Source organism: Mercenaria mercenaria, chromosome 2 (assembly GCF_021730395.1).
Source record: "Mercenaria mercenaria strain notata chromosome 2, MADL_Memer_1, whole genome shotgun sequence".
NCBI lineage: Eukaryota > Metazoa > Mollusca > Bivalvia > Venerida > Veneridae > Mercenaria > Mercenaria mercenaria.
Window position 1 is genome coordinate 87,064,552 of NC_069362.1, and position 26,245 is coordinate 87,090,796.

General features: G+C 34.6%; 1 protein-coding gene across 1 annotated transcript in view; it reads right to left on the reverse strand.

Annotated features, from left to right (window-relative positions):
* The window catches only part of LOC123564510 (tetraspanin-5-like), a 39,616-nt gene that overhangs the window by 3,750 nt on the left and 9,621 nt on the right, over nt 1-26,245 (reverse strand). Inside the window, exons 2-8 of the mRNA XM_045358156.2 lie at nt 22,241-22,435; nt 21,427-21,501; nt 20,986-21,084; nt 19,721-19,837; nt 19,498-19,548; nt 4,948-5,064; nt 825-4,771 (exon numbers count right to left, since the gene is read on the reverse strand). Of these exons, the coding sequence (XP_045214091.1) occupies nt 4,700-4,771; nt 4,948-5,064; nt 19,498-19,548; nt 19,721-19,837; nt 20,986-21,084; nt 21,427-21,501; nt 22,241-22,435 (726 nt within the window). The 3' untranslated portion in view covers nt 825-4,699. The remainder of the gene's footprint in view (nt 1-824; nt 4,772-4,947; nt 5,065-19,497; nt 19,549-19,720; nt 19,838-20,985; nt 21,085-21,426; nt 21,502-22,240; nt 22,436-26,245) is intronic.

Genomic DNA, 26,245 nt, shown 5'->3' on the forward strand with positions numbered 1-26,245 from the left:
CAATAAAATTAGAACATATTTTAATGAAAATAGCAAGTCGAAACTGTAAACTGTTGCCTGAAAATATTTTTTTTGGATATTGCTTTGTTCTTCATCATTTAAATGCGTGTTAAACCTAGATGATTTTCTGCAGTTTTATCAAAAAGTTCGGAATACTAAATGTAACTTCGTTGTCGGCCTTTTTTTTTGAAAAAAAAAAAAGTCATTGTTATTTTAATTTAAATACATTGTATTTTTCACACATCAGTTTTACGATTGAATTATTTTTTTGAGTTTATACAACAATTTCATTTGAAACATTCTCTGCGTCCAAGAAGAATGTTTGTTTCTGTATTTAGAAATCTGACATTATAATCAATTATTATAATTATGGCTCTACAAGATTAAGAAAAGTGTCAGCTTTCTGTTTTTCCATTTTATTTATTCAAATTTAACAAAAATCGGTCCTTTAATACAGGTTTGAAGTTAAGTGGTAAAATATTTCTTCAGGGAAGTGAGCTCGAGTTAATTCATAATAATTAAGCATATCACCACATGCAGTGACATGCTGTTTTTCCTTCAGAATCCCTTTAGATCAATCTCTGATAATCTAATTATCGCCACTTAACATGTGAATGGTAAACCCTTTGAACAAAAAGTGTATATAGCTCCATGATTAACATGAGGTAATATGCTAATTACACGCTAATCGATAGTGGCGAAAACAAAATATCGATCGCTAACGACTGGACGATATTTACAGGTATGGACGACAGCATAATACAGATAAATGTATTGATTTATACAGAGTTTCTACTCCCCGTATTAGACCTTCCTGCTGTGACATGTTAACACTTACCCTGCTTAATTTCTATAATGAACTTGTCCATCTTTCAATTTGGACAGCAGTCACAGCACCATTAACTGTTAAAAGGGGTGCTTACAAAAAAGATACTGACTGAACATGATCTGCACTGGTCACAAAGGCAGAATCAATTATGTCTAGAATGATGAGGGTTAATGATAGGTAAACAATACAGTGATACACTGTATTTAATCCCTCTGACACAATAAACATGATACCACAGACTTGCACATAAATATATCTTTCAAAACACAAAACACTTCCCAACAAAATGTATTCATGAATACCACAAACTGATGAAACAGTTTACTATCATGGAGAAAAATGTTTTCTGCAGTACTCTCTTGTTATGTATTGAAAGACAGTTTTAAAGGAAAATGCAATGTTCTAATTTTGATCCTGTGTAATACATCTTATATCTTTTAAGACAATAAAAGAATTTCTAAAATCTGCTTAAATATTAGAAAATTATGAACAGTTAAATATTTAAATTGATTAAAATGGCACACATTTTGTTTCTTTGACAACATAAAACAAAATGGTGGTTTTAGTTTCTTTTTAAATACTGATCTGAACTGCATTATTTTTCCTTAATTCTGAAAATCTGCACTTTTACTAAATAACAAGAAAGAAAGAAATAATCGTATGTTACGTATCAAAATCAAGAAACTAAAGAAATTAATGTATATAAAAGGGTAATAATATAATCACTTAACAAATAAGTCACTGTGTAAATAGTGTCATTAAAACTAAAATAGCTATCTCATAACTTCTAACAATAAAAAGAAACATTTGATGAAATGCATCTAGGTTTAATATTGTCAAAAATGTACGAACACGCCAGACAGTACCAGCTGCACCTGTTGTAGTATGTGTTGCATTTACACACACAATGTATTCATGTCAGGTGTAAAACATTTATAGTACATGTATTTTATGATCCGGCAAGAAAGTTGTTAAGTTTTCAGTTTACAACCAAAGCACATTATTATCCCTGAAGAATCAAACCAACATTCTCATTGTTGTAGTAATTCCACAAAATGGATGACGAAGTCAACAACATACACAAGGTTTAAAAAGCATATTATTATGCATATATGGTATTTTATAAGCGAACAATTTTTATAACATGAAGTTTGAACAAAAACTTAGGTCTCTGACCAAGATTAGCTTAAGCCTGTAACTATAAAATGTAAACTGCCTAAACTGCTGCTAAAATATCTCTGTTTAAATATGCTTGAACTACTGAAATGATTATATTTTTCAACAGTTATTTTAATATTTGACTGCATATTCTGTTGCTATACATACCTGTTCAATATCAACTGATATCAGCAACACCTAACTTATGTTTTGTGTAAACTTGCTTGTGAAATAAAGTGTTTTTGTTTTTGTTGGGTTTAATGTCACACTGACACTATTTTAGTTAATGAGGCAACTTTCCAGTTTTTGACAGTGAAGACAGACTCTCTGTGCCCCTCAAGTATTATTTCAGGCATGGGCTGGCACCAAGGTAGAGCCACTGCCCCTATTTAAGCCATCTGGATGAAAGAATTCTATATCCCAAGTAAACTAACACCAATGAGGGGTGAGTCGTGAGTCAGCGACCTAAACCACTCTGCCACGGACAGCCCTTGAAATAAAGCTGAGAAATCTTATGTTTTACAAATACTGACTTGAAAAGAACAACAAATGATGTCCTATACAAATATGAATACATGTCAGCGTGAATTACTAAAATGCATGCTGGAATGTGAAAAAATACAGATAGACAGCATAATTATTTAGAAGCAAGTTTAAAATGTGATCAAACAAAAAGGGATCAAACAATGTTAAGACAGATTATTCATGAAGAATACATGTAACTGACTAGAACTGTGGTACAAATATACAGTACATAACAGTGAAATAGAAATATTTTTATATTTCTGTATGTATGTATGTACCGGTATGCTAAATTACATACAACTTGTGCTAAATTACATACAACTTTTATAAATTAACTGATTTCAAACAAATATAAAACTGGATTTCTTTTCCTTATGGATTATAAACAGAATTTATGTCTTACTGCTTACAGTACCGGTAAGTTTTTTGTATATTTTCACTAATCTATCAGCTGGCAAAACACATATATACAATAAAATTTGTCATAGTAGTATCTTTTACTTTGACAAATTATAGAAATCTTACTAACATGTATTCAAAATGTTTTTACTAGCTTGTTATACAAATATAAATCAATGATATTAATAATTACTACCAGTAATTTTTAACAGACATTTTCTAATCATGATATGTGTGCCATTTAAAACTAAGACATGCCATGTTAATCTGAAGACGTGCCATGTTAATCTGGAGGCATGCCAAGTTAATCTGAAGACATGCCATGTTAATCTGGAGGCATGCCATGTTAATCTGGTGGCATGCCAAGTTACTCTGGTGGTGTGACATGTTAACCTGAAGGCATGCCATGCTAATCTGGAGGCATGCCATGTTAATCTGAAGACATGCCATGTTAATGTGGAGGCATGCCATGTTAAAGTTGAGGCGTGCAATGTTAATCTAAAGACGTGCCACATTAATGTGGAGGCATGCCATGTTAATGTGGAGGTGTGCCATGTTAATATGGATGTGTGCCATGTTAATATGGAGGTGTGCCATGTTAACGTGGAGGTGTGCCATGTTTAATCAGGAGACATGACTCTTTAAGATAACTGCACTGACAGTTTGACTAGTATACAGTTGAAGGACTGTTCAATAATACAATGACCACATGTACAATGGATGTAAACTGCATCTATTGCAGGGTTCTGATGTTACAATTCTGGTATTTTGTTTTATCAGATTATTTACATACACAACCATGATGCTCTCCTTTTTGATATACATTGTTATTACATACAACAATGAATATTCAGTTTATCTTTTAAAATTTATTTACGAATGCATGTCTTTCAGCTGTATCACCACCCTTTCTATCAATAATTTTCTAAAAACCATAAAAATACTAGATAGCAGCATCAGCAACAAGATGTTTTTAACATATGATAATATTTCAAAGCAATAAAAAATATATAGCATGTAAACAATTACAGAGTGCATTTTCTTTCTCTAAAACTTGTCAATATAAACCATATTGGCATCTAGCACACATCTGTAATATATATAATTAGGATTCTTCTATATATCAACATTACAATAACACAAATCAACATCATGTATAAATAACCTACTCTATCAATTGAGCTATATGCATCTAATTTTCAAAGTTCCAAATAATTCAATAACCAAACAAGTCATGCCATCAAGGACTGTGGTTAAGAATAAACACTCTATATCCATGGTTACTATAAAAAATTTGTAAACATTTCTCATACTGTGAAAACATAAATCTTTGCGGGGGACTAATCTGCATTGATTCATGCTTGAGTCCATCAAATTTCCATTCATTCTATATTTAAAATTTGAATTCCACGAATTCATATCCCCATGAAATGGCCTTTTTGATAACCATGAAATTTTGTGCCCACAAAATTAACTTATTTCACAGTAGATCAAAAATTCATCACAATTCTAAAAGAAAACCAGTCTGGAATAATATCAGACAACGCAACATTTTGGTCACCTACCAGGAAGGAATACACATGGCAGTTAAAGAGAAATGACTCGTGATAAAAACTCAAGGAAAAGACACTTAGGGAGGTAGAAAAGCTGGGTGTTATATGGAACTGACTGTAGGAAGGTGGGCCACTTTTCAAATGCACTGGTGATATAATGACTTGATGACCTCCAGAAACCATATTCCTCGGTGTACATCTGTGGTGAAAATATGTAGAAAAGTCCTGTTATGTGTCAATGACGCCATCTTGACATCTGTGCTTTTATATCGCTGCGTAAATTGTGAGCAAAACATATTCCTAAGATCTGAAATATAATTGCAGAACACAAATAACAGCAATAAACATAAAATTAATATTAGATTTTTTTTCAATAAATGTATTTGAAATAGTATTTGTAACATTAACTATAACAGAGTTAAAATTCTCATTTAAATACAGATCTTTTTCCAAAGTAAAAAATTAGAACTGAAGGGAGAGTACCTGTAGAACGGCGATGCCTACAGCAACGGAGGCAACTGGAATCAAGTTCCTGTCAAACCATGCCTCCCCATTAGGTATACAACCCTCTGTGTAGATTTTCACTGCACGATCATAATCCTGTTTAAAATATAACAATGTCAAAGATCAAAATATCATTATACAATAATAATAAAGTCTGTAAGAAGATCCTTTGGAAGCAAAGAATGCAACCATGTAAAATAATAGCAGACTCAGTTTGACTGAGTCTGTTTATGTAAGGTAATGAAATGTGCAACACCCCCTATGTCCCCTAGCACCGCTAAAGTGGAATTCTACTAGTAAACTGGAATGTATTCCATGATCCAAAAGGACCAGAAATTATAAACACTAAGTCCAAGTACATGTTTCAATTCTATCTGAAGTTCAGGTTAATCATTAATATTTACATTCTTCACCTACATGTGTTGTACAATAAAAAAGCTCAACTATTTCGTACAAACAACACAGGTGAAATAATATAAAGGGTGATCTTTTCTGCATGATTACACAAAAGACCTGACATCATGCATAACAAGTCTTAGAGCTGTCACAGGAGACAGCACACTTAACTATTTCGATGCTGGAGAGTGAAACTGTGCACATCTGAGGAAGCTGGAGTGTTTAATGACTCCAATGTGGATGAAGATATTGGACAATAGTTTGAATCTGTGTCAAAAGTATCAAGTAATAAGAAAGATAAAGATAAAGTCTATCATAACATTAAATAAGTATAATTCTTAGCAAAAAGGGGCATAATTCATGAAATATTGGTGAAAGCGTAATACATCTTGTGTCATATGATGTGGGTGATGATGTGGAACAACTACTTTAAGTTTGAATCAAATCCATTTAGTAATAACTGAGATAGAATGAAACTGTACCAAAAATTTTACCTTAAATTCTAAGTAAAAAGGGGAGATAATTCATGAAATACTGATGCTAGAGTTATGAACTTATGGTCCTTGTGTCATATGTGAGTGATGATGTTGAACAACTATTTTAAATTTGAATCAAATCCTCTCTGTAATAACAGATATATAGTGAAAATGCATCAAAATTAACGTTAAACTAGAGGTGCTTTTGAGAAAAGCGCATGTCTCCCACAACTGCCTAATCATCTGAATAGTAAGTCTGTCTTTGTATACTGTTTGTGGCCTATTGGTATTCGCATGTTGGAGTAACCGGTCTACAATGCTGTGTTGGTAGTGTTGGAGTAACCGGTCTACAATGCTGCACTGGTCTACAATGCTGTATTGGTAGTAGATGTAAGATATCACATGAATACCTGTTCTAGCTTATATATTTATTAAGCATGTGGCTAGTACAGCATCGCAGATTAAACTGAACTCTTAACATAACAAACATAAGAATATAATCTCACATTCTTTAGATAAGCCATTAGGATGATACACTACATCTCCCTTTTACCTAGATTTAAAATTACTTTAAAACTTTAATTAAAATTTTGAAAACATGTAAACAACAACCTTAAACCTAAACATATATGAAACATTACTATGGAATTTCATTCACAAAATTTCTCATTCAGAAAACAATACAATGTAATCAACTTCTGTAAACATACCAGGATTCTAAAGATAACAGATAAAGTAGTGTCTTATTATTTCTTGGTAACAAGATATAATCTCAAACTAGGTTAATTAGGCAAATTATACTGTCCCTGTTTTATCACCACTCAAAACAAGTTTATCTTAGAAATTTGGGTTTGGTCTGTTATTTTATCAAGTTACTCAACAAACACACTTTTTTTCACAGCAAATATATAAAAGCAGATTATTAGGCTAAGCATATTCCAATATTTGTTGTCTATGTCACATAATCATCTAAGTACTTGGGTTTCCTAATTTCTCTTTTTGGTCATGTATTCTCTAAGACAATTTCGTCAGGAACACTGTCTAATTCCGTACTACATTTATCATTTTCATGATACTTTTTCACTTGTGACACATTTCTGTCAATAGTTACTCCAGACTTCTCAAGCGATACCTCGTTTCCTGTTTTTTCTGTAACGACATACGGTTCTTGTTCAAACCGTGGTGTGAACTTATTTTGTTCTTTTTGTTCAACGAGAACTTTGTCACCTTTTAAAATGTCACTGTATTTCACATTTCTGTATCTGCATACTCCTTCCCTATTTCTTTCTGGATCATGTCCCTTTCTCGAAAGTCACATTTTTCAGTCTCACTGTCAACCAAATAAGGTAACTTAGTATGAAGTTTCCTACGAAACATCAATTCAGCAGGACTTACTCATGTTACTGTGTTCGGCGTTGTTCTATATGCGAAAATAAACTCATTCAGATGTTTTTTCCAATTCCCTCTTTCAGCTTGTAGAGTTTTAATTGCTTTCAATATTGTCCTATTCATGCATTCGACTTCCCCGTTGCTTTGAGCCCAATATGGTGTACTTGTTAAGTGTTCAACTGCATGTTCACGTAAATAATCCTCAAATTCTTCAGACTTGAAATTTGGTGCGTTATGCGTTTAATCAGACCTTATTGAAATTGGTAATCCATGCGTTATGAACATTTTGTCCAAACTTTCAATGATTTTACTTGAAGTTATGCTTTTCATAATATCCACCTCGAACCATCTACTGAAATAATCAACAACAACAAACACATATTCACCACTATTTGGAAATAGTCCCATAAGATCTATCGATAAGTGTTGCCATGGTCCCTCTGGCAGTTTTGTTCTCGACACCGGTTCTGGCTTCTCCGGCTGACCTACTAACTGACAACTATGACACTTTTTAACTTCTCGTTCGACCTGACTGTCCATACCAGGCCAGTATACAGTGTTGCGCAATCTCTGCTTTGTTTTCATGATTCCTTGATGACCTTGGTGTGCTAATTTGACTATTCTATATCGTAGTGATTTCGGAACACCATTTTTCCCAAAACAGTTAGTTCTTTTCTAACATGTTTGTAGTCAGGTAAATCCTTAAAATCACTGTTTTTACGGATCTCTCTTCGCAGTTGCATAACCTCAGAATCACGTGAGGATACTTGTTCAATTTCTCGTGCAGTTAATGCTTCTGGTACGTCATTCAAAGCTATGAATTTGACATATTCCTCAGCAATGTCTGATACTTTCGACTTAGTTACATTTTGGTGCGTCAGTCTACTCAAAGGATCAGCAATGTTGTATTTGCCCGGCTTATATTTCACATTGAAGTTGAAAGCCTGTAGTCTCAGAACCCAACGTTCTATCCTTGGTGGCGATTTAGATTTTGGACTGTATATAACCTCCAGTGCACGATGATCTGTCATGAGATCGAACTCAAGACCTATTTGCCAAATACGAAACTTTTCACAACTCCAAACTAAACTCAGAGCTTCTTTTTCAGTCTGTGAATACTTTTGTTCAGTCTTTGTGAGTGTACGACTTGCGTATTGGATAATTCTTTGCTGACCATTTTGTTCCTATATAAGCACAGCTCCAAGTGCCATGGGTCCAGCATCTACTATAACAGTCGTTTTCGCTTTGGGATCAAAGTACCCCAATGTTTTTGCACTAGCTTATCTTCTTTTCAGCTTTTCAAAAGATTCCGTTTGCTCATTTGTCCATTGAAACCGTACTCCTTTCTTAGTCAACCTACTAAATGGTTCGACGACGGAAGCTAAGTCAGGTATGAATCTGTGATTCCAGTTAGCTAATCCAAGCAGACTTCTTACTTCTTGAACATTTTGAGGTCTCCCTGCATTCAGAATAGCTTCTACTTTTGACTGTTCTGGTCCTATTCCATGTTTTGATAATACATGTCCGTGAAATACTAGCTTATCCATACAAAACTTGCATTTTTCATAGTTCACGGTTAGTCCACATTCCCGTAACCTTTCAAAAACTGCATTCAATCTTCGAACATGCGTAGTTTTGTCTGATGCATAAACTATGATGTCATCTGCAATATTTTTTACCCCCGCTAAACCTTCCAGAACTTGTGAAATGATATACTGGTAAATTTCCGGTGCTGAATTTATACCAAACATGAGCCTTTTATAACGATATAGTTACAAATGTTGTAATATATCTGGAACTTTCCTCTAACTCTATTTGATAGAATCCTTCTTTCAAATCAATTTTTGAGAAAATTGTCGCAGAGTTCATATCATGTATCACTTCATCAACGGTAGGTATAGGGTGTCTTTCTCTCAAGATTGCACGGTTCGCCTGACGCATATCAACGCATATCCTTACGTCATTGTTTCCCTTGGGCACGACAACTAATGGCGACACAAATGGTGTAGGACCTGTTGTTTTTTCAATTATATCCTTTGACTCTAAATTCTCAATTTTCTGTTCAACTTTTTCTCTTAAGCTGAACAGCAGTCTTCTTACTGGCTGAGCAACCAGTTCAACAGTCTTATCAATATGTAATTTCAACTGAAAATCTTTCAATTTCCCAGTTCTCTGAAAGCATTCTGGGTATTTCCTTTTGAACTCTTCATTGCTTTCCACCTTATTAATATTTGCACCTATTTTTAACACTTTCAGCGCAGTCGCTGTACGATATCCTAACAAAGATCCACACACAGTATCTGTCACCAGAAATTCTGCAGACTGTGTTTTCCCGTCAACACATATTTGTGATTCAGATTTCCCTATCAAATTCACAGGCGTACTTGCTCCGTATGCATAAACCTTCTTTCTACACTCCTGCAATTTAACTTTTCTTTTAAGTTTCTTCCATGCTATTTTATCAGTAACATTGCAGCTTGCCCCACTGTCGATAAGAAAATCCATCTTTGTCCCTTTAATTGTTCCAGGCAAGTATTCGAACTTATTTCCAAGTATGAACACATTTTCTTCTAAATCCGAACCTGATGACTCATCAAGGCTTTTAACTTTTTGTGTGATCTTTTTAGATTTACTAGTTTTGCACATTTTTGCAAAATGTCCCATGATGCCGCACTTGTAACAAACTATATTTTTCGCAACGTCACATTTCCGCGCTATGTGTCCTAGTCTTCCACAGCGATAACATTTTACACCTGTGTTACTTCTCTGCTGCTCAGAACGCGGCTTTCGTCTCGAACCACTTTTTTGTTTGGCCGCAACTTTATTTACCACGGGCTTAGATGATGGGTTTTCAATCTTCTCTGCTTGAGCACAAGCACCTTCATATGCTCTTGCAATGTCAAGTAATTTCGGCAATTTTAAATCTAATAACTCAATCGGTCCGAAACGAAAATCCTGACATCGGCGCTACCCCACCCACCGCATTCCCCATAATTTACATATTTTGTAAAACGTAACAGAGTAAAGAAATAAGCATGTCATGCATTAAAAGTGAGTTACCGGTCACCGCGAGTTACCATACAATGAAGACAGTTATTCAGTGTTATGTGTGATCATTACTTTGTTTAAATTTCGATGTTTTTTCGAGAAAATATTTACAAGGATAAAATTGCCGAGGCATTGACACCGCGTGCGTAACTAGTCTAAAAGCCAACGCACGTGACTTAGGTACCGTATACACGGCATATTCTTTGTGATGTTTCCTCATTCTTTGACGAAATTCTATAAAATACAATGCGTCAAAGTGAATTGCACGACACATATTCTCTGCTACACAGCCTCAGTATTTTAAGAATACTCTGCCGCGGACCGAATGTGTACGTTATATGAACGCGGAGATCGAATTTCCCGCATGTACAGTACCAAAAGGTCACGCGGGTTGGCCATGGATATTTCATTTCACTTACGTTGTACTTCAGTAAGCAACTACCTTTTATAAAGTTATTTGTTCTCTTCTGATGTAAACAAAATTTCATTTTGAAACGTTTTTTAAAAGACCGATTTGATAAACAGCGCCGCTCCGGTTTTCTTTATCATTCGTGTTTGCCAGTTCAGCTTTTTCTTTTTTGTACATGCAGTCGGGTTGCAAAGACGATTTTCTGCACTTGTTTCAACTGGAGCCCCAACAAATGAATCATGTAATTTTTTCAAATCAAGTAATTATAAAAATTATTTTTATCGGTTTTCCGTGTGATGTCTCATTAAATCAAAGACCTATAATGTACAATTATAGCTCTTTGATTAAATGCAGTGACCATTTGGTTTTTTCTACCGTGATCAAACATAGCCTTTTGAAATAAACCATCCGTCGGATTCTAAATAAAAGAAGTGGATTCCCGTCGAAATGATTTGGACCCAGTCAGAAATATTTGGAAACCAGTCAGAAATATTTGGAAACCAGTCAAAAATGTTTAATACATTGCAGTCGGCTGTCTGCAAACATTAAAGGATGTGCCGCGCGAGCACTGATTGCGTCATGTGCTAATTACGGACCGATTATCAAAGTGACAATCAGACCGTTTGACACGTTTATTGATTATCTGAGGGTGCGACCAACAATTTCCTGTTTGGCAGGTGATCGTGTATTGAGATATCAGACCAAAATTTATACTTTTCTCCATTTTTATGGGACCGATTTTTAGCTCACCTGAGCACGAAGTGCTCAAAGGTGAGCTTTAGTGATCACCCTGTGTCCGGCGTCCGTCGTCGTCCGTCGTCCGTCCGTCCGTCCGTCGTCAACAATTTGACTGTTAACACTCTAGAGGTCACATTTTTGGCCCAATCTTAATGAAACTTGGTCAGAATGTTACCCTCCATAAAATCTTGGACGAGTTCGATATTGGGTCATCTGGGTTCAAAAACTAGGTCACCAGGTCAAATCAAAGGAAAAGCTTGTTAACACTCTAGAGGTCACAATTTTGACCCAATCTTAATGAAACTTGGCCAGAATGTTACCCTCCATAAAGTCTTGGACGAGTTCGATATTCGGTCATCTGGGGTCAAAAACTAGGTCACCAGGTCAAATCAAAGGAAAAGCTTGTTAACACTCTAGAGGTCACATTTTTGGCCCATTCTTAATGAAACTTGGTCAGAATGTTACCCGGGAGACAATCAAAATCCCCTTGATCAAAATCCCCTCCACTGAAAAATGACAGGGTGTTACAAAATCCCCTTCACTCTTTTGAAGGGGGTATCATAATCCCCTCTGTGATTTTTACAGGGCTATCATAATCCCCTTCATAAAAATGTTAGGGCTATCATAATCCCCTACATGAAAATTACAGGGCTATCAAAATCCCCTCTTTCAAATTAAAATAGGGATAATGTCTCAGTTTCTAGACAGAGATAATTGAATTGGGCTATGATACTTCTGTTTGATGTTAACCAATTTTTGAGTAAAAGAACAGAGATTAATTGACTTTGATGTTGTACTAGGGTGTTAACTATTTATTGAAAGTGTTAATATTCTTTTTAATTTTTTGTGTGTTATCAAGTTATTTATAAGGCATGTTTCTTTATCATGTATAACAATTTACAATCTTTACTTTCACAGTTTGCCAGTTAATAACAGCGTTTAATTGGTATTTGTATTTCAATTAATGCTGTTCATTATTTAATTAGGAAAATTGCTTCAGATCTACTCTGATAATTACTGTAATAGAAAAATATATTCTTTGATTTGTTTGATCTTATTTGTTACTCCCACCATTCTATTTTAACAGTTTTTTTTTTTTACTCAAAAATCTAATTTGTATAATTTTGGGTATAAAATATAAGAAAATGCAAGAAGGACATCACATCATTGTATGTTCTTTCATAATGGAAGTCATTCAAAGTAATAAAGGTTCTCGTAAACTCCTTAATGCTGGCTTTGCATACACAAAGAAGAGTCAGTCAAAATCAGGGGGATTTTGATAGCCCTGTAATTTTCATGAAGGGGATTATGATAGCCCTAACATTTTTATGAAGGGGATTATGATAGCCCTGTAAAAATCACAGAGGGGATTATGATACCCCCTTCAAAAGTGTGAAGGGGATTTTGTAACACCCTGTCATTTTTCAGCAGAGGGGATTTTGATCAAGGGGATTTTGATATACACTCATGTTACCCTCCATAAAATCTTGGATGAGTTCGATATTGGGTCATCTGGGGTCAAAAACTAGGTCACCAGGTCGAATCAAAGGAAAAGCTTGTTAACACTGTAGAGGCCGCATTTATGACTATATCTTCATGAAACTTGGTCAGAATGTTAATATTGATGATCTTAAGGTCCAGTTTGAATCTGGGTCATGTAGGATTAAAAACTAGGTCACCTGGTCAAATCAAAGGAAAAGCTAGTTAACACTGTAGAGGCCACATTTATGACCATATCTTAAAGAAACTTGGTCAGAATGTTTATCTTGATGCTCTTTAGGTCAAATTTAAACCTGGGTCAGCTTCGGTCAAAAACTAGGTCACTAGGTTAAATCAAAGGAAAAGCTTGTTAACACTGTAGAGGCCACTTTTATGACTATATCTTCATGAAACTTAGTCAGAATATTAAACTTGATGATCTTTAGGTCAGGTTTGAATCTGGGTCATGTTGGGTCAAGAATTAGGTCATGGGGGCAAATCAAAGGAAAAGCTTGTTAACACTCTAGAGGCCACATTTATGACTGTAACTTCATGAAACTTAGAATGTTAAACTTGATGATCTTTAGGTCAAGTTCAAATCTGGGTCATGTTGGGTCAAAAACTAGGTCACGGGGTCAAATCAAAAGAAAAGCTAGTTAACACTGTAGAGGCCACATTTATGAACATATCTTGATGAAACTTGGTCAGAATGTTAATCTTGATGATCTTTAGGTCAATAGGTCAGGTGAGCGATACAGGGCCTTCATGGCCCTCTTGTTTTCGTTTTTTCACTTCACGAATCGGTCTGAAAAGTCAAAAATCGGTCCAAAACCGACAAACCGGCAAATTTCCGAAGCCCTGCTCCATATTCACATGTTAATGCCAAATGTTTCAGTCTTGTTGAAAATTGTTCCACAGTTTCAGACTCTCTCTGGATTTCACAACAGAAAATATGCTGTTCATAAGCTATGTTCTTTTTTGGTTTGAAATAATCCGTCAATTTCTCAACAGCTTTGTCATAATCCTTATCTTCCCCAGTTTCTGTCAATGTCCCAAATATTTCTTGTGTTTCTGGATCTGCGAGATGTAACAACAATGCTCGTTTTTGAGTTGCATCTGTTATACCGGAACCAACTGTGAAGAAATTAAATTGCTTCATCCATTTATCCCATCTTTGTGAAAGCGAAGTTTGGTCACCCGAAACATCAAACTGTTCAATTGATGGAATGATTATCGCTTTTGCCATTATAATTATCCAAGCACTGACTTAGGAAATAAAATTATGGCACTTGAATCAAATCAATGTCAAGGCACTCGAATTTAATCAATGCCTCTTCCATCCGAATTTAAACAAATATTTTCCTCGTGGCCAATGTAAGATATCACATGAATACCTGTTCTAGCTTATATATTTATTAAGCATGTGGCTAGTACAGCATCGCAGATTAAACTGAACTCTTAACATAACAAACATAAGTATATAATCTCACATTCTTTAGATAAGCCATTAGGATGATACACTACAGTATGCTGCACCGGTAGTTGTTGGTAATTATGTTCAAGGGCCATAATTTCCAAACTGTGTGTGTGTGTGTGTTTGGGTTTAACATCTTTTTCAACAATTGTTCAGTAATATAAACGACGGTGTCTACTTGTAGCAGTGAGCACAATGCCCAACTTCATAGTGCTGCTTCACTGGAATATCACGCCGTAGACACGTGACATGATACCCAACCCAGTCACATTATACTTACACCGGGCTGACCAATCCTAGCACTATCCTCTTAATGCTGAGCGCGGAAGCTATTAGTACTATTTTTTAAGTCTTTGGTATGACGCGGCCAGGGATCGAACCCACGACCTCCCACTCTCGAAGCGGACGCTCTAGCACTAGGCTACCGAGACAGTCTAATAATTGCCTTTGCTGATTTGGCTAGTTATCGAACTTGGCCGAGGTCTTATGGTCAAATACATTTTGTTCAAGTTTGGTGAAGATCAGATGAGAAATGTTCGACTTAGAGTGCGGACAAGCTTTGTGCCAGACACACAGACAGGAGTAAATCAATATGTTTCCCACACCATTGTGTGGTGGGAGACATAATTCTAAGTAAAAAGGGGGCATAATTCATTAAAAATTGGTGCCTGAGTTATGGACTTTTTGTCACATAATGTTGGTGATAAGGTGGAACAACCATTTTAAGTTTGAATCAAATCCATTTAGTAATAAATGAGATAGAGTGAAAGTGCACCAAAACTTTAACCTGAAATTCTAAGAAAAAAGGGGGGATAATTCATGAAATATTAGTGTGAGAGTTATGACCCTTATGCCAGATGATGTGGGTGATGATGAGGAATAACTATTTTAAGTTTAAAGCAAATCCAAAAAGGGGCATAATTCATGAACAATTTGTGCCAGATTTATGAACCTTGTGTCATATGATGTGGGTGATGATCTGGAACAATTAAGTTTTGAATCAAATCCATTTAAGTATAACTGAGATACAGTGAAAGTGTACCAAAACTTTAACCTGAAATTTTAAGTAAAAAGGGGGCATAATTTATGAAAAATTGGTGTCAGTGTTATGGACCTTGTGTCATACGATGTGGAACAACTATTTTAAATTGAATCAAATCCATATAGTAATAACTGAGATAGAGTGAAAGTGCACCAAAACTTTAACCTGAAATTCTAAGTAAAAAGGGGGGTAATTCATAAAATATTGGTGTGAGAGTTCTGGCCCTTATGGCAGATGATGTGGGTGATGATGAGGAATAACTATTTTAAGTGTAAAGCAAATCCATCAAGTAATTACAGAGATAAGGAGAAAAAAAGCTCTCCATATACTTTGTATAGTCGAGCTAAAAATGAACAGACTCAATACTGCTGTGACCTTGACTTTAACCTCTGACACCACACTTCATGAGCTCTGCACATCATCTCAATGCCACCTACCTATATTCAAATTGTAAAATCATTATCTTGAATGGTTATTACTAAGTTGTACTATGGAGATAAACGACATATATGACCTTTGAGCTCTATTTGTGACCTTGACCTATGACCCACAAACCTTTTTCGTGCTCTGCACGTTGTTTCACTGCCACCTACTTATTTACCAAGTTAAAAGTGATTACCTTGTATGGTTATTCAGTTATACTCCAGATACAAAGTATATCAGACACATTTGACCTTTGAGCTCCATTTATGGCCTTGATTTTTGACCAATTGACCTCATTTTTGTGCTTTGCTCAACGACTAATTTTCACCTTATATGCCAAGTTTTAAGTCATTACCTTGAATGATTTTTAAGCTATGCTCAAGACACAAATTATGACAAGTTATGACAGACAGATGCACACTGCATGTCCCAGTTTTCTACAACAGGCCTATCAAACTAACATTCTATCCTTATATACAAGCTCACCAAAATGATTAGGTAAATTTTTTGTTATGTTTACATTTCCAATTATACAGGTAGGAGACAACAGCAATTCTCCAAGCATTATTTCATTCATTAATGGGCATCAAGGTAGAACTGTGACCTTCTTAAATCAAAATTAAACAATTTGCATGAATACAGATGACACAGAGTAATTCCTTGTTTTAGTTTACCCTAATATTGTTTGTTTGTATATAAGTTTACTTATAGTTGCCATCGGTAACCCATATGGGCGACTCTTCCAAAAGACCGTTAGAAATGTTAGTAGGAGGATAGTGCAAGATACAGAAGACTCTCCGGTTCCAGAAGCTTTCCTGGTTCTTTAGCGTGCCAGGTGTAAAGCACCGATACAAAGGACTCTTATCCCAATGTAAGTAACTTTTAGTTGGAGAAGCGGGGTCTCAAACTCACGACCCCTGGTTTCGTAGTCAAACGGTGTTACACTGAATCACGGCTTCCGCTTTACCCTAATATTTGCAGCATTACTGGAATTTAATTTCTTTGGCATGAAATGCCCTGGGTTAAGCAAAAATAGCTACACTGTGGGAATATGAATCTAAAGATTTCAACTTATGAAGATACAAGAGGGCCATGATGGCCCTGTATCACTCACCTGAGTACCATTGCTCAATCTGATATGATCATTTCAAACCAATCTCATTAGAAGCTGCTAAGGTGTATTCATTTAGATAAAAAATAAAGGGAGGTAATTTGTCATAAATTCAGTCAATATGTATCTTCACTGATTGTCCAAGTCCATCTGTTGACATAAATGAAATTTCAGATCAGTATCTTCATTAGTTACAGAGATATACCCATTTTAATTTGAAATAAAGGGAGGTAATCTGACATAAAATCAGTCCATAGTTATCTACCTTGATTGTCTCAGTTCAACTAATGTCAATAATGAAATTTCAAATAAGTCCTATAAGTCAGGGCTCTCGCGAGTGGGCGACTTGAGCGAAATAGGCGCTCTAGAACTTCAAATTTCGCTGAAATCTAACCTCAAAGCGAAATGCAAGTCGCCCGATTTTCTTTGATTTCCGCACTCGCTAATTACTGCTACCCGGACTGTTGACAATTTGCACGGTGTCATAAATGAGTGTCGAATACACAAACACACGCCGGTAGCATAATTTAAGCTCCGCCTACCTCAGGTACTTGCGAGATTTTCCCCGAGAAGTGTGAAAGCGAATCAAATTATCTGGTACACCAGAGTCTATTGTGTTAAGCCAATCAGTGCGGCGTTTATGTCTTTGACACTTCGCGTTAATTGTCAACATGTTCGAGTGCAAAAAAAACAAACAACACAATGTTTTATTAAAGAAACTGCTGATTAACCATGCGATTAATTGGAATATGGTACATAAATATTTGTTATCTATGATAAAAGAACGACATGTAATGTATTAACTACGTTAAATTGACTTCCATTGATGAATTTATTTTAATATGTATTTCTAGTTTACAAATTTTACTTTCAGTTTTATAATTCGAGTGAGATACTGACATTCCTCGGTGAATAACTCGGTGCAAAGAGCTATAAAAATAAATACACTTCTACTTCTTTGCTCGGTGTTAATAATAAACACTTCATATAAGATATAACCAAAATTCGGCAGGTTACATTTACAGGATCGGCTTGAATTTTGAAAACTACTGTTTTTCAGAATTTTGTAACGAAAGGATTACCACTGTATGGGAAATGATCTAACTAAGAAAATGAATGATCACATCAATGTTTTTTATCAAGAAAATTTACAGCCACCTTTCGAATCACTCAACATCATATTGCGGTAGAAAAAGTTTTCCCACTTCTCCCTAAAGTCTCCCCACTTCTCCCTAAATCAGCTTGAGGGAGAAGTGACTTCTCCCAAAAATTTGGACCTAGCTAGACCCCTGTAAGTACTTACTGATATAAATCCATTTTGATTACAATCAGGGAGGTAATCAGATATAAATAACTCTGGCACCTATGATTGGATCTGACAGATTTGTCATGGAATCCAAGATTTATTGTTGTTGAAGATATTTTGGAAGTTTGTATCAAATCAAACCATAAATGAAGTCTCTATATGGCTGCAAAAGTCAAAATAGCAAATTTTGGACCTTAAAGGGGCAATAACTCTGGAACCCATGATGGAATCTGTCCAGTTCAAGAAAGGAACCAAGATCTTATGGTGATACAAGTTGTGTGTAAGTTTGGTTAAAATCAAATCAAAAATGAAGCTGCTATTGTGCAGACAAGGTCAAAATAGCTAATTTTGGCCCTTTCAGGGGCCATAACTCTGGAACCCATTAAGGGATCTGGCCAGTTCAAAAAAGGAACCGAGTTCTTATGGTGACACAAGTTTTGTGTAAGTTTGATCAAATTCAAATCATAAATGAAGCTGCTATTGTGCAGATAAGGTCAAAATAGCTAATTCTGGCCCTTTCAGGGGCCATAACTCTGGAACCCATAAGCGGATCTGGCCAGTTCAAGAAAGGAACCAAGATCTTATGGTGATACATGTTGTGTGCAAGTTTGGTTAAAATAAAATCATAAATGAAGCTGCTATTGTGCAGACAAGGTCAAAATAGCTAATTCTGGCCCTTTCAGGGGCCATAATTCTGGAACCCATAAGCGGATCTGGCCAGTTCAAGAAAGGAACTGAGATCTTATGGTGATACAAGTTGTGTGCAAGTTTGGTGAAAATAAAATCATAAATGAAACCACTATCGTGCCGACAAGAAATTGTTGACGGACGGACGGACGCACAGACGACTGACCAAGGGTCTTCACAAAAGCTTACCTTGTCACTATGTGACAGGTGAGCTAAAAAAGCATGGGAATTTTATTTGTTTGTTGCAATCCGATCTGGTAGCTTTACGTTACCACAATTTCACAAAAGTTGTCCCCCAGGGATAGTAATGATTTCACAATATACCTATCTGTAATATAACTGATGTTTAATTCAGCACCAACATCCTTTGTTTTCATACTTAAAACATTAAAGTATTGAAAAAGTAGCTACAGTAAGTCTGAACATGAAAATTTATTTTGAGCAGAGACAAGAAAAAACTCTTAAAAACCTTTGCTTGTCCTTGTAAGCACTTGCTATCACTTTTTATTACTGTATTATTCAATATATAAATATGAGACAGGTTAACTTACATGTTCTTGTTTCATCATATCAAACCCACAGTGTCTGTTTATTATAACCTCCTGGAAAAAGAAAATAACATTTTATGAGTGTGTTACCCAATACAAGTTTGTTGATTAACAAGAAAATCACACTGCTTTTCAAAGGCAATGTATATATAAGTAAAAATTATTCAAAATTTCCTTAATTTCCACAAGCCTCAACCTGTCAGCAGCAATAAACAGGTGCACTTACATTAGTTGGTTTACAGCAAGAAAAAGGCACCCCACAGGCCTCACCACCAGGTGAACTACAGTTGAAATATATATTGTTCTCCCAATTTCTGTAGCCACTTACACCACAGCACTTTAACTGAAAGTATAAAACGACAAAAAATATACTATCTCTGTTACTGTTTTATTTTGTAGCAAAATTACATTGTAATTTGTAGTATTAAAATATCTCGGTCAAAGACATAGTGTGGGCATAATTGAATTTACATACATGAACACCAAAGATCAGAAAGTCATTACACAAATACATGTTGCAGCAGATATTTACACTAGTATTATAAGAATGAAATCTTAATTGAAATTTGCATGGCAAAGCAAGTGTGGTTAACAAGCTAAAATTATGACTTTCCATAGCTGACAAAAGGAAAGATGGCTTTCTCCAAAGTTGTATTATTGTCCTACCCCTTCACTATTTTTGCAGTTTTCCTGTGGTAACAAGGTAGTCTGAAAGACAGCTACATCCCCCGCTGCAGAAGGAATCATGACAAGACTTGTACATTTCTTCAACAGAAGCAATATAAATTGTTTCCTATCTTTTTCTAAGATGACCCTATATATGTATGTACCCATCAGTGCAAACATGAGAGAAATCTACAGATCATGTCTGGTCAATGAAGTTCATATTAAGAAATCAATTTAAGATTTTTCTTTCCTCAGCTCTGATAACTTCTACTTTCAGTCAAATGGAGACATTTTAAATATAATTGGCAAAATGTCCATCAAAAGATACTACAGACCAAGTTTAGTGAAGATCTTTCAAGCATTGATGAGAAGAAGTTGTTTACCACACTAATTTATGAGATATTTTAAGGACTGTTCACTATTTTTATTCCAAAGTTCACAACACTTACCCAGTCTTTGTAAACAATTTTTCAATGTTTAGCTCTGGTGGCTATTAATTAGCCAAACCACCTAAACAAAGTATGATCCATGTAATGATGTTTGAAACAAGTTTGGTGATGAAGATGTTTGGATAAAAATGTTGAGGCAGGACTATGGATGCCAGACAATCCACCTACAATAACAGCTCACTCTGAACAAAATTCAGGCGAGTTAAAATGTTATGACAAAGTTAAATTAAATCAAATTTTGAGCCTTACTTAGATACATAATAGGACAAACACTCATAATGTATAGTGTATTTCAAACCTATTGTAATAGAAATATTATACTTTTTTATATATATTTATTTATGTAATCTGACGAAAACCAATTGAGAAAACTTACCCAGTCTTTTTGTACCCAGTCAACAAGGTTCTGTAGGTCTGGATCATCTCTGTAGTTTATGATCATGTTGTTTAACTGGCTCTCTATCTGTTCTCGCACCTGTAACAAAATAGTTGAGGGACAGGTTGAGATTTTATACCTGTATACATGTAGGATATTTGTCCTCGATTTCAACAAAGTTCTTGTGTCAAAATTCAGAACATCTAATTTTCAAACAACTGAGCATACTGTTTAGACACATATTTTAAACAAAGCATTTTTACATACAAACAACTTCTCTTAGTTTCACATGGAATAACTGTATTGGGTCATGTGCCTACTTTAGAGAAATTTGGCAATAATCACTGAGAATCCCTTATTTTTAAGATGATTCCACATTAATTTATGCGATATTTTAAGAACACCGTTCACTATTTTTATTCTTAAGTTCATAACACTTACCCAGTCTTTGTAAACAAACGCCAGGATTCCTATGACCAATTCCAAAGCAAATATCAATCCCACACATACACAGAACTAAAACATAAAGGCAAATATATCAACTTTTGGAGTTACCATAATGTTTCTATTTAAACATGCATCACCATAACATGTCTGTAATGGATCCGAGTAATGTCATACTGACCCATGGCCACTGGATTAAAATTTGAACAATCTTAGAACATTTCTGGATTTCAAAATCAGGCCTGCAATTTCTTACCGGTACTTCACTTGTAAGGGAAAGTTACCATGCCCCCTAGTGGCTGTATTTTTAGATTGATTTAATTGAATGACTTTTTAATAGATGGCCACCCAAAGAACATTTTTGAGAAATTGTTTCAAATGGGAATTTGCTTAAATATTTTTTTATTTCTAGCTCTAGTGGTCCATGTATGTTTGAGCATCTTTGAAAGACCATCCAAGGAACTCAGAGGGGATGGGACTTGAAAAAAATTGTGAATATACAGCACAATGGTTATAAGTTCAAGTGAATGAGATATATTTAAGCGGCATTAAATAAACTAACTCTTATACATGTTTGAGCAACTTTTACATTAAAATGTACAGTACTGTATTTTTTTACTTGAACTTTGACAACTAACCAAACTTTTTCAATGTGAATTTCACCCAAATGCTTCCATACACTAGCAAATAAAATATTTATCCATTAAAACATCTGAAAACTTTCTTATATAAACATATGAGACAGATTTTATAATCTACTAGTAGTTACTATATCATGACAGTTTACATAATGAGACACAAATATACATACAAACAATAAAAGTGTGGTATTTTCTCTGAGTGCACCAACACATCCAGCGAATCCTATAACAAACATCACACCACCTGTGATGATGAAGAGCATTGCCGGATCCAGTGCTACATTTGTTAGACGTCCAATATTGTTTAGCGTATCTTTCTCTGTCCAAGCCCATAGTCCAACTGCACATATTGCAGTACCCGTCAACTGAAATAAGACAATAATAAATTGTGCTTTAATGGGTTCATTTTAATATTACTTCATTATAGTGTGTTTTAAAGAAATATAATACAATATGATGATGTGAAAGCAAACTCATTGAATGAGTATTCTCTATGAAATATGTATTTGTCACTTGAGTTTTGGTCAAGATCGCCTTACAAATGTTGGCTAGTAGGTTTAAGCTATGTAAAAGAAACCAGAAAAACATAAAAGTACAACACAAGAGACTTGATTGCAGATATATTATTTGATGCTACTGGGTATAACACAGAACATAGTTTGTGAAAAATTGTGCAGTGTTGAAGCATGGTCTAGACTAGTGTTTGATTAAGTAGTTACCTTATCCTTACCTTGGCACAATGTTAACATGCATTCTGCACATTGTCTTCTGGAGTAAAGACATTCAATCAAAGTTTCATAAACATCTTATAAGGGATTTAGAAAATATGATTCAGATTCTGACCTTCAATTGTGACCTTAAGGTTTGGCAGACACAATAGTAGCATCAGGTTTTCATTACATTATGTTGATGACATGAACTTTAAACTCTTTCTTCGTAAATATCTTTCAGACAGCTTAGAATATATGACCTGCATGCATGGACATAAGATCCATGGCTCAAATGTTTTACTTTCAGTTCAGATCTTGACCTTAAGCAGGCTTAACAGGAGCATGGACCTCTGCATATTGTCTTGAAAATATTCAAGTTTCAACCCTTTACTAAATATCCAAATCCAAAATGCAAGGCTTACACATTTTTACCTTCAGTTGTGAACTTGTTACAGAGTGATTACTATTTGGCTGCTGCACTTACAATATTAAAATAGCTCTTTCATCTAGAAAGGGAGATTAAGAGTTTAAAACAAAAAAATCAACACTTCACAATTCTAATTAATATCGGTGAGCCTGTATTTCACTTACTGACTGACCTTTCATTGCCCATCAGTTGACAATTTTAATTCCTGTGACACTGGTGGAGCCTAAGGGCCAAATCAAGTATGTAGCCACACGTGATTAATAAATTTAATTAGCATGAATAATGATTATCATTACTTTCACTTTAAACGGTTTGCATGACATGTATGAACATTAAATAACAAAGATGACAAAATTTTAAGTACATTAGGCCATGTGAGACCTTACATCTATGTATTTAAGATACCAAAGGCTCATAATGACTTAGTTCTTAATGTGCCTGCCACATTTTTTCTGTTACAAACATAAAATACATTAATCTTTCGTTAAATCTTACTTCGACAATAACTGTTTTCTCATATATTTGTCATAGGTTTGAACATTTGTTTCAGTTTGCACTAGGACCACTTAGTGTACTGTAAAAGATACGGCATTTTGAAATTCAAGAAAATAATTATCTAACCATGGAGGCAGCCAATATGTTTATGGTGTCATTTACATACTGCTGAATTATTTATTGTAGCAAATACTTTTAAAATAGATTCATAGGGCTGTCATTGATTGGGTCTTAGGCGTATCGGCGATACCGATATATCAGAAGACAAATATCGACGATACATCGATATATTGATTGTTAAGTTAGATTAACGACCTATTTGTTCATATGCATACTATGTACCTTCCTGTAAATGCTATTTGTAGTTTTATTGCCTACTTTCCATATTTCTGTTTGATTGTGTTGTATTTGTATTTATAAAATAAAAGAAATACATAAAAATTAATAACATCTTTCATTTTTATTTTGCCTTCACTCCTTTTTTTGCATTTATCCAAATTTACAATTTTGTGAACTTTAGTTGTTTTTTAGGGTCTGAGTGTTTATTTGGGTAGTTTTTTCTCTCTGTAAAATATCGATTTTTGAAAATGGGAATCGATAATCGATCGACAAAAAAATATCGTTGATACATCGATATCGTTTCTATCGATGACAGCCCTACAGATTCATGTCTATCCTTTCTTGATTTTAAGATATAAAGCATGAGAATTTATTTTGGTGTGGTTGGAAAAATAAAAGAGGGAAACTTTTTTTTGTAGACATAGACAAATACAGTCACACTAAATCTGCCATTTTGTTTACGTTGCCATGAAAACAAAATGGGTACCTTGTTGATAAAAATATTGAAATGTTTATAACTTTCCCATTTCTTAGCTATTCTGAAAATCTCTTACTGCCTTTTAAAAATGACTTATGAGGTTCTTTCAGATTAAATTAACATTGAAACAACTTTATGTCATTATATAGAGGATAATTGTTGGTTTCGGTGTAATATCACGTTATAATTTCACCGAGTGGGCGACAAAAGTGATATTTTCACGAGTGGCGCAGCCACGAGTGAAAATAACAACTTTTGGTGTTCACGAGTGAAATTACCGTGATATTACATCGATACCAACAATTTTTCTGTTTATTTTATATCTAAAACTCTACTTTTGTTGTGTTTATTTCAATAAAATGTCGAAATTTGCGGGAAATTTTATCAGGAAGCATCGCAAAGATGACGTCATTTTAACGACGTCATCGCCATATTGTTTCCGGCTTTCAGTACGCTCGGTAAACTTTTTGACGTTAATCCGGGTATCAGATTTGATAATTTTCACTGAGTGGCCAGTGAGTTTATCAGGATATAATTCACCGTTATATTTCGATAAACCACCGAAAAACATAAAATAAATCATGTTATTTACTGGCCAAACAGAACAGTAACTCAGTAAAATCAATTATAACATTAACAATTCATACTTATACATAAATGAAGCTGATTGGCAACATTAATTTCTAATCTATATTCTACATCACTTCTGCTATAATTGCCCAGAATACCTTTTATCTATAATGGTTATATTAATGGAACTTCTCCAGTAGAATTATCAATATCTGTTACTTATAAAATATTGTATATCATATTGCTGTTCAATGATCCTGTTAGAGGTCTTTAATTATTTTTCACGGTCCCATACTCTGATCCCTGGTCTAAGTCCTTAGTATATAAATAAAAATATCGTAATATGATCTGCAACATTTTAAATGCAATATCTTTACTGCACCAGTAAATATGGTAGCATAAAGGAGACATGTGAATTTTAATTTATCGTTCTTTTTTTGTGTGCAAAAAACGAAAGTCTAATTAAAGCAACCATAGTTAAGAGTAATATTTTTTTGGTAAAACATAAATTTGTGTGTCTTTGCTACTCAAGTATGGAAGAGCATTAGTGATTTTTGAGTGTTATTTATTAATGTAAAATTCTGATACGCAAACTCAATTTTGACATAAGTTACAAGAAATTCCAACTTAAAGGTCCAATACTAAGGAAAGTGAACATTTTAATTTCTTTTAAAAAGCACAGAAACTATTTCATTTTATTGGAAAATGAAAGTTGGTATGTAGAAATTCGAAATAAATCGCAGTATATGTACAATTATTTTTCTATGAAGTATGAAGAAAGTTAAAAAGACCTGGGGGGTCATTCTGTCGATTCATTAAAATTTCAACATAATACACATACATTTCTTTGAGTTCCAAAGACCTTCTGTAAATTTTGACCTGCCAATCTTCATTATTTAGTGTCTTGCAGAAGTCTATGCACTGGCTATGAAAAAAATTGTCAACTCACTGTCCCTTAGTAATGGACCTTTAACTACCGTACCATATATGGAGTATCTGTACAGGTCAGTTACCATGGGTACCAGTAACCCTAAAGGGTCATAAAAAGTGACTGGTCAGTGTTCACATTTAGCAAACATGAACACTTACTTCAGATTAAAACTAAGGTCAGACACCTGTGGTAGCTCTAGAGATGAATACAGCTTACAGTGTTAAA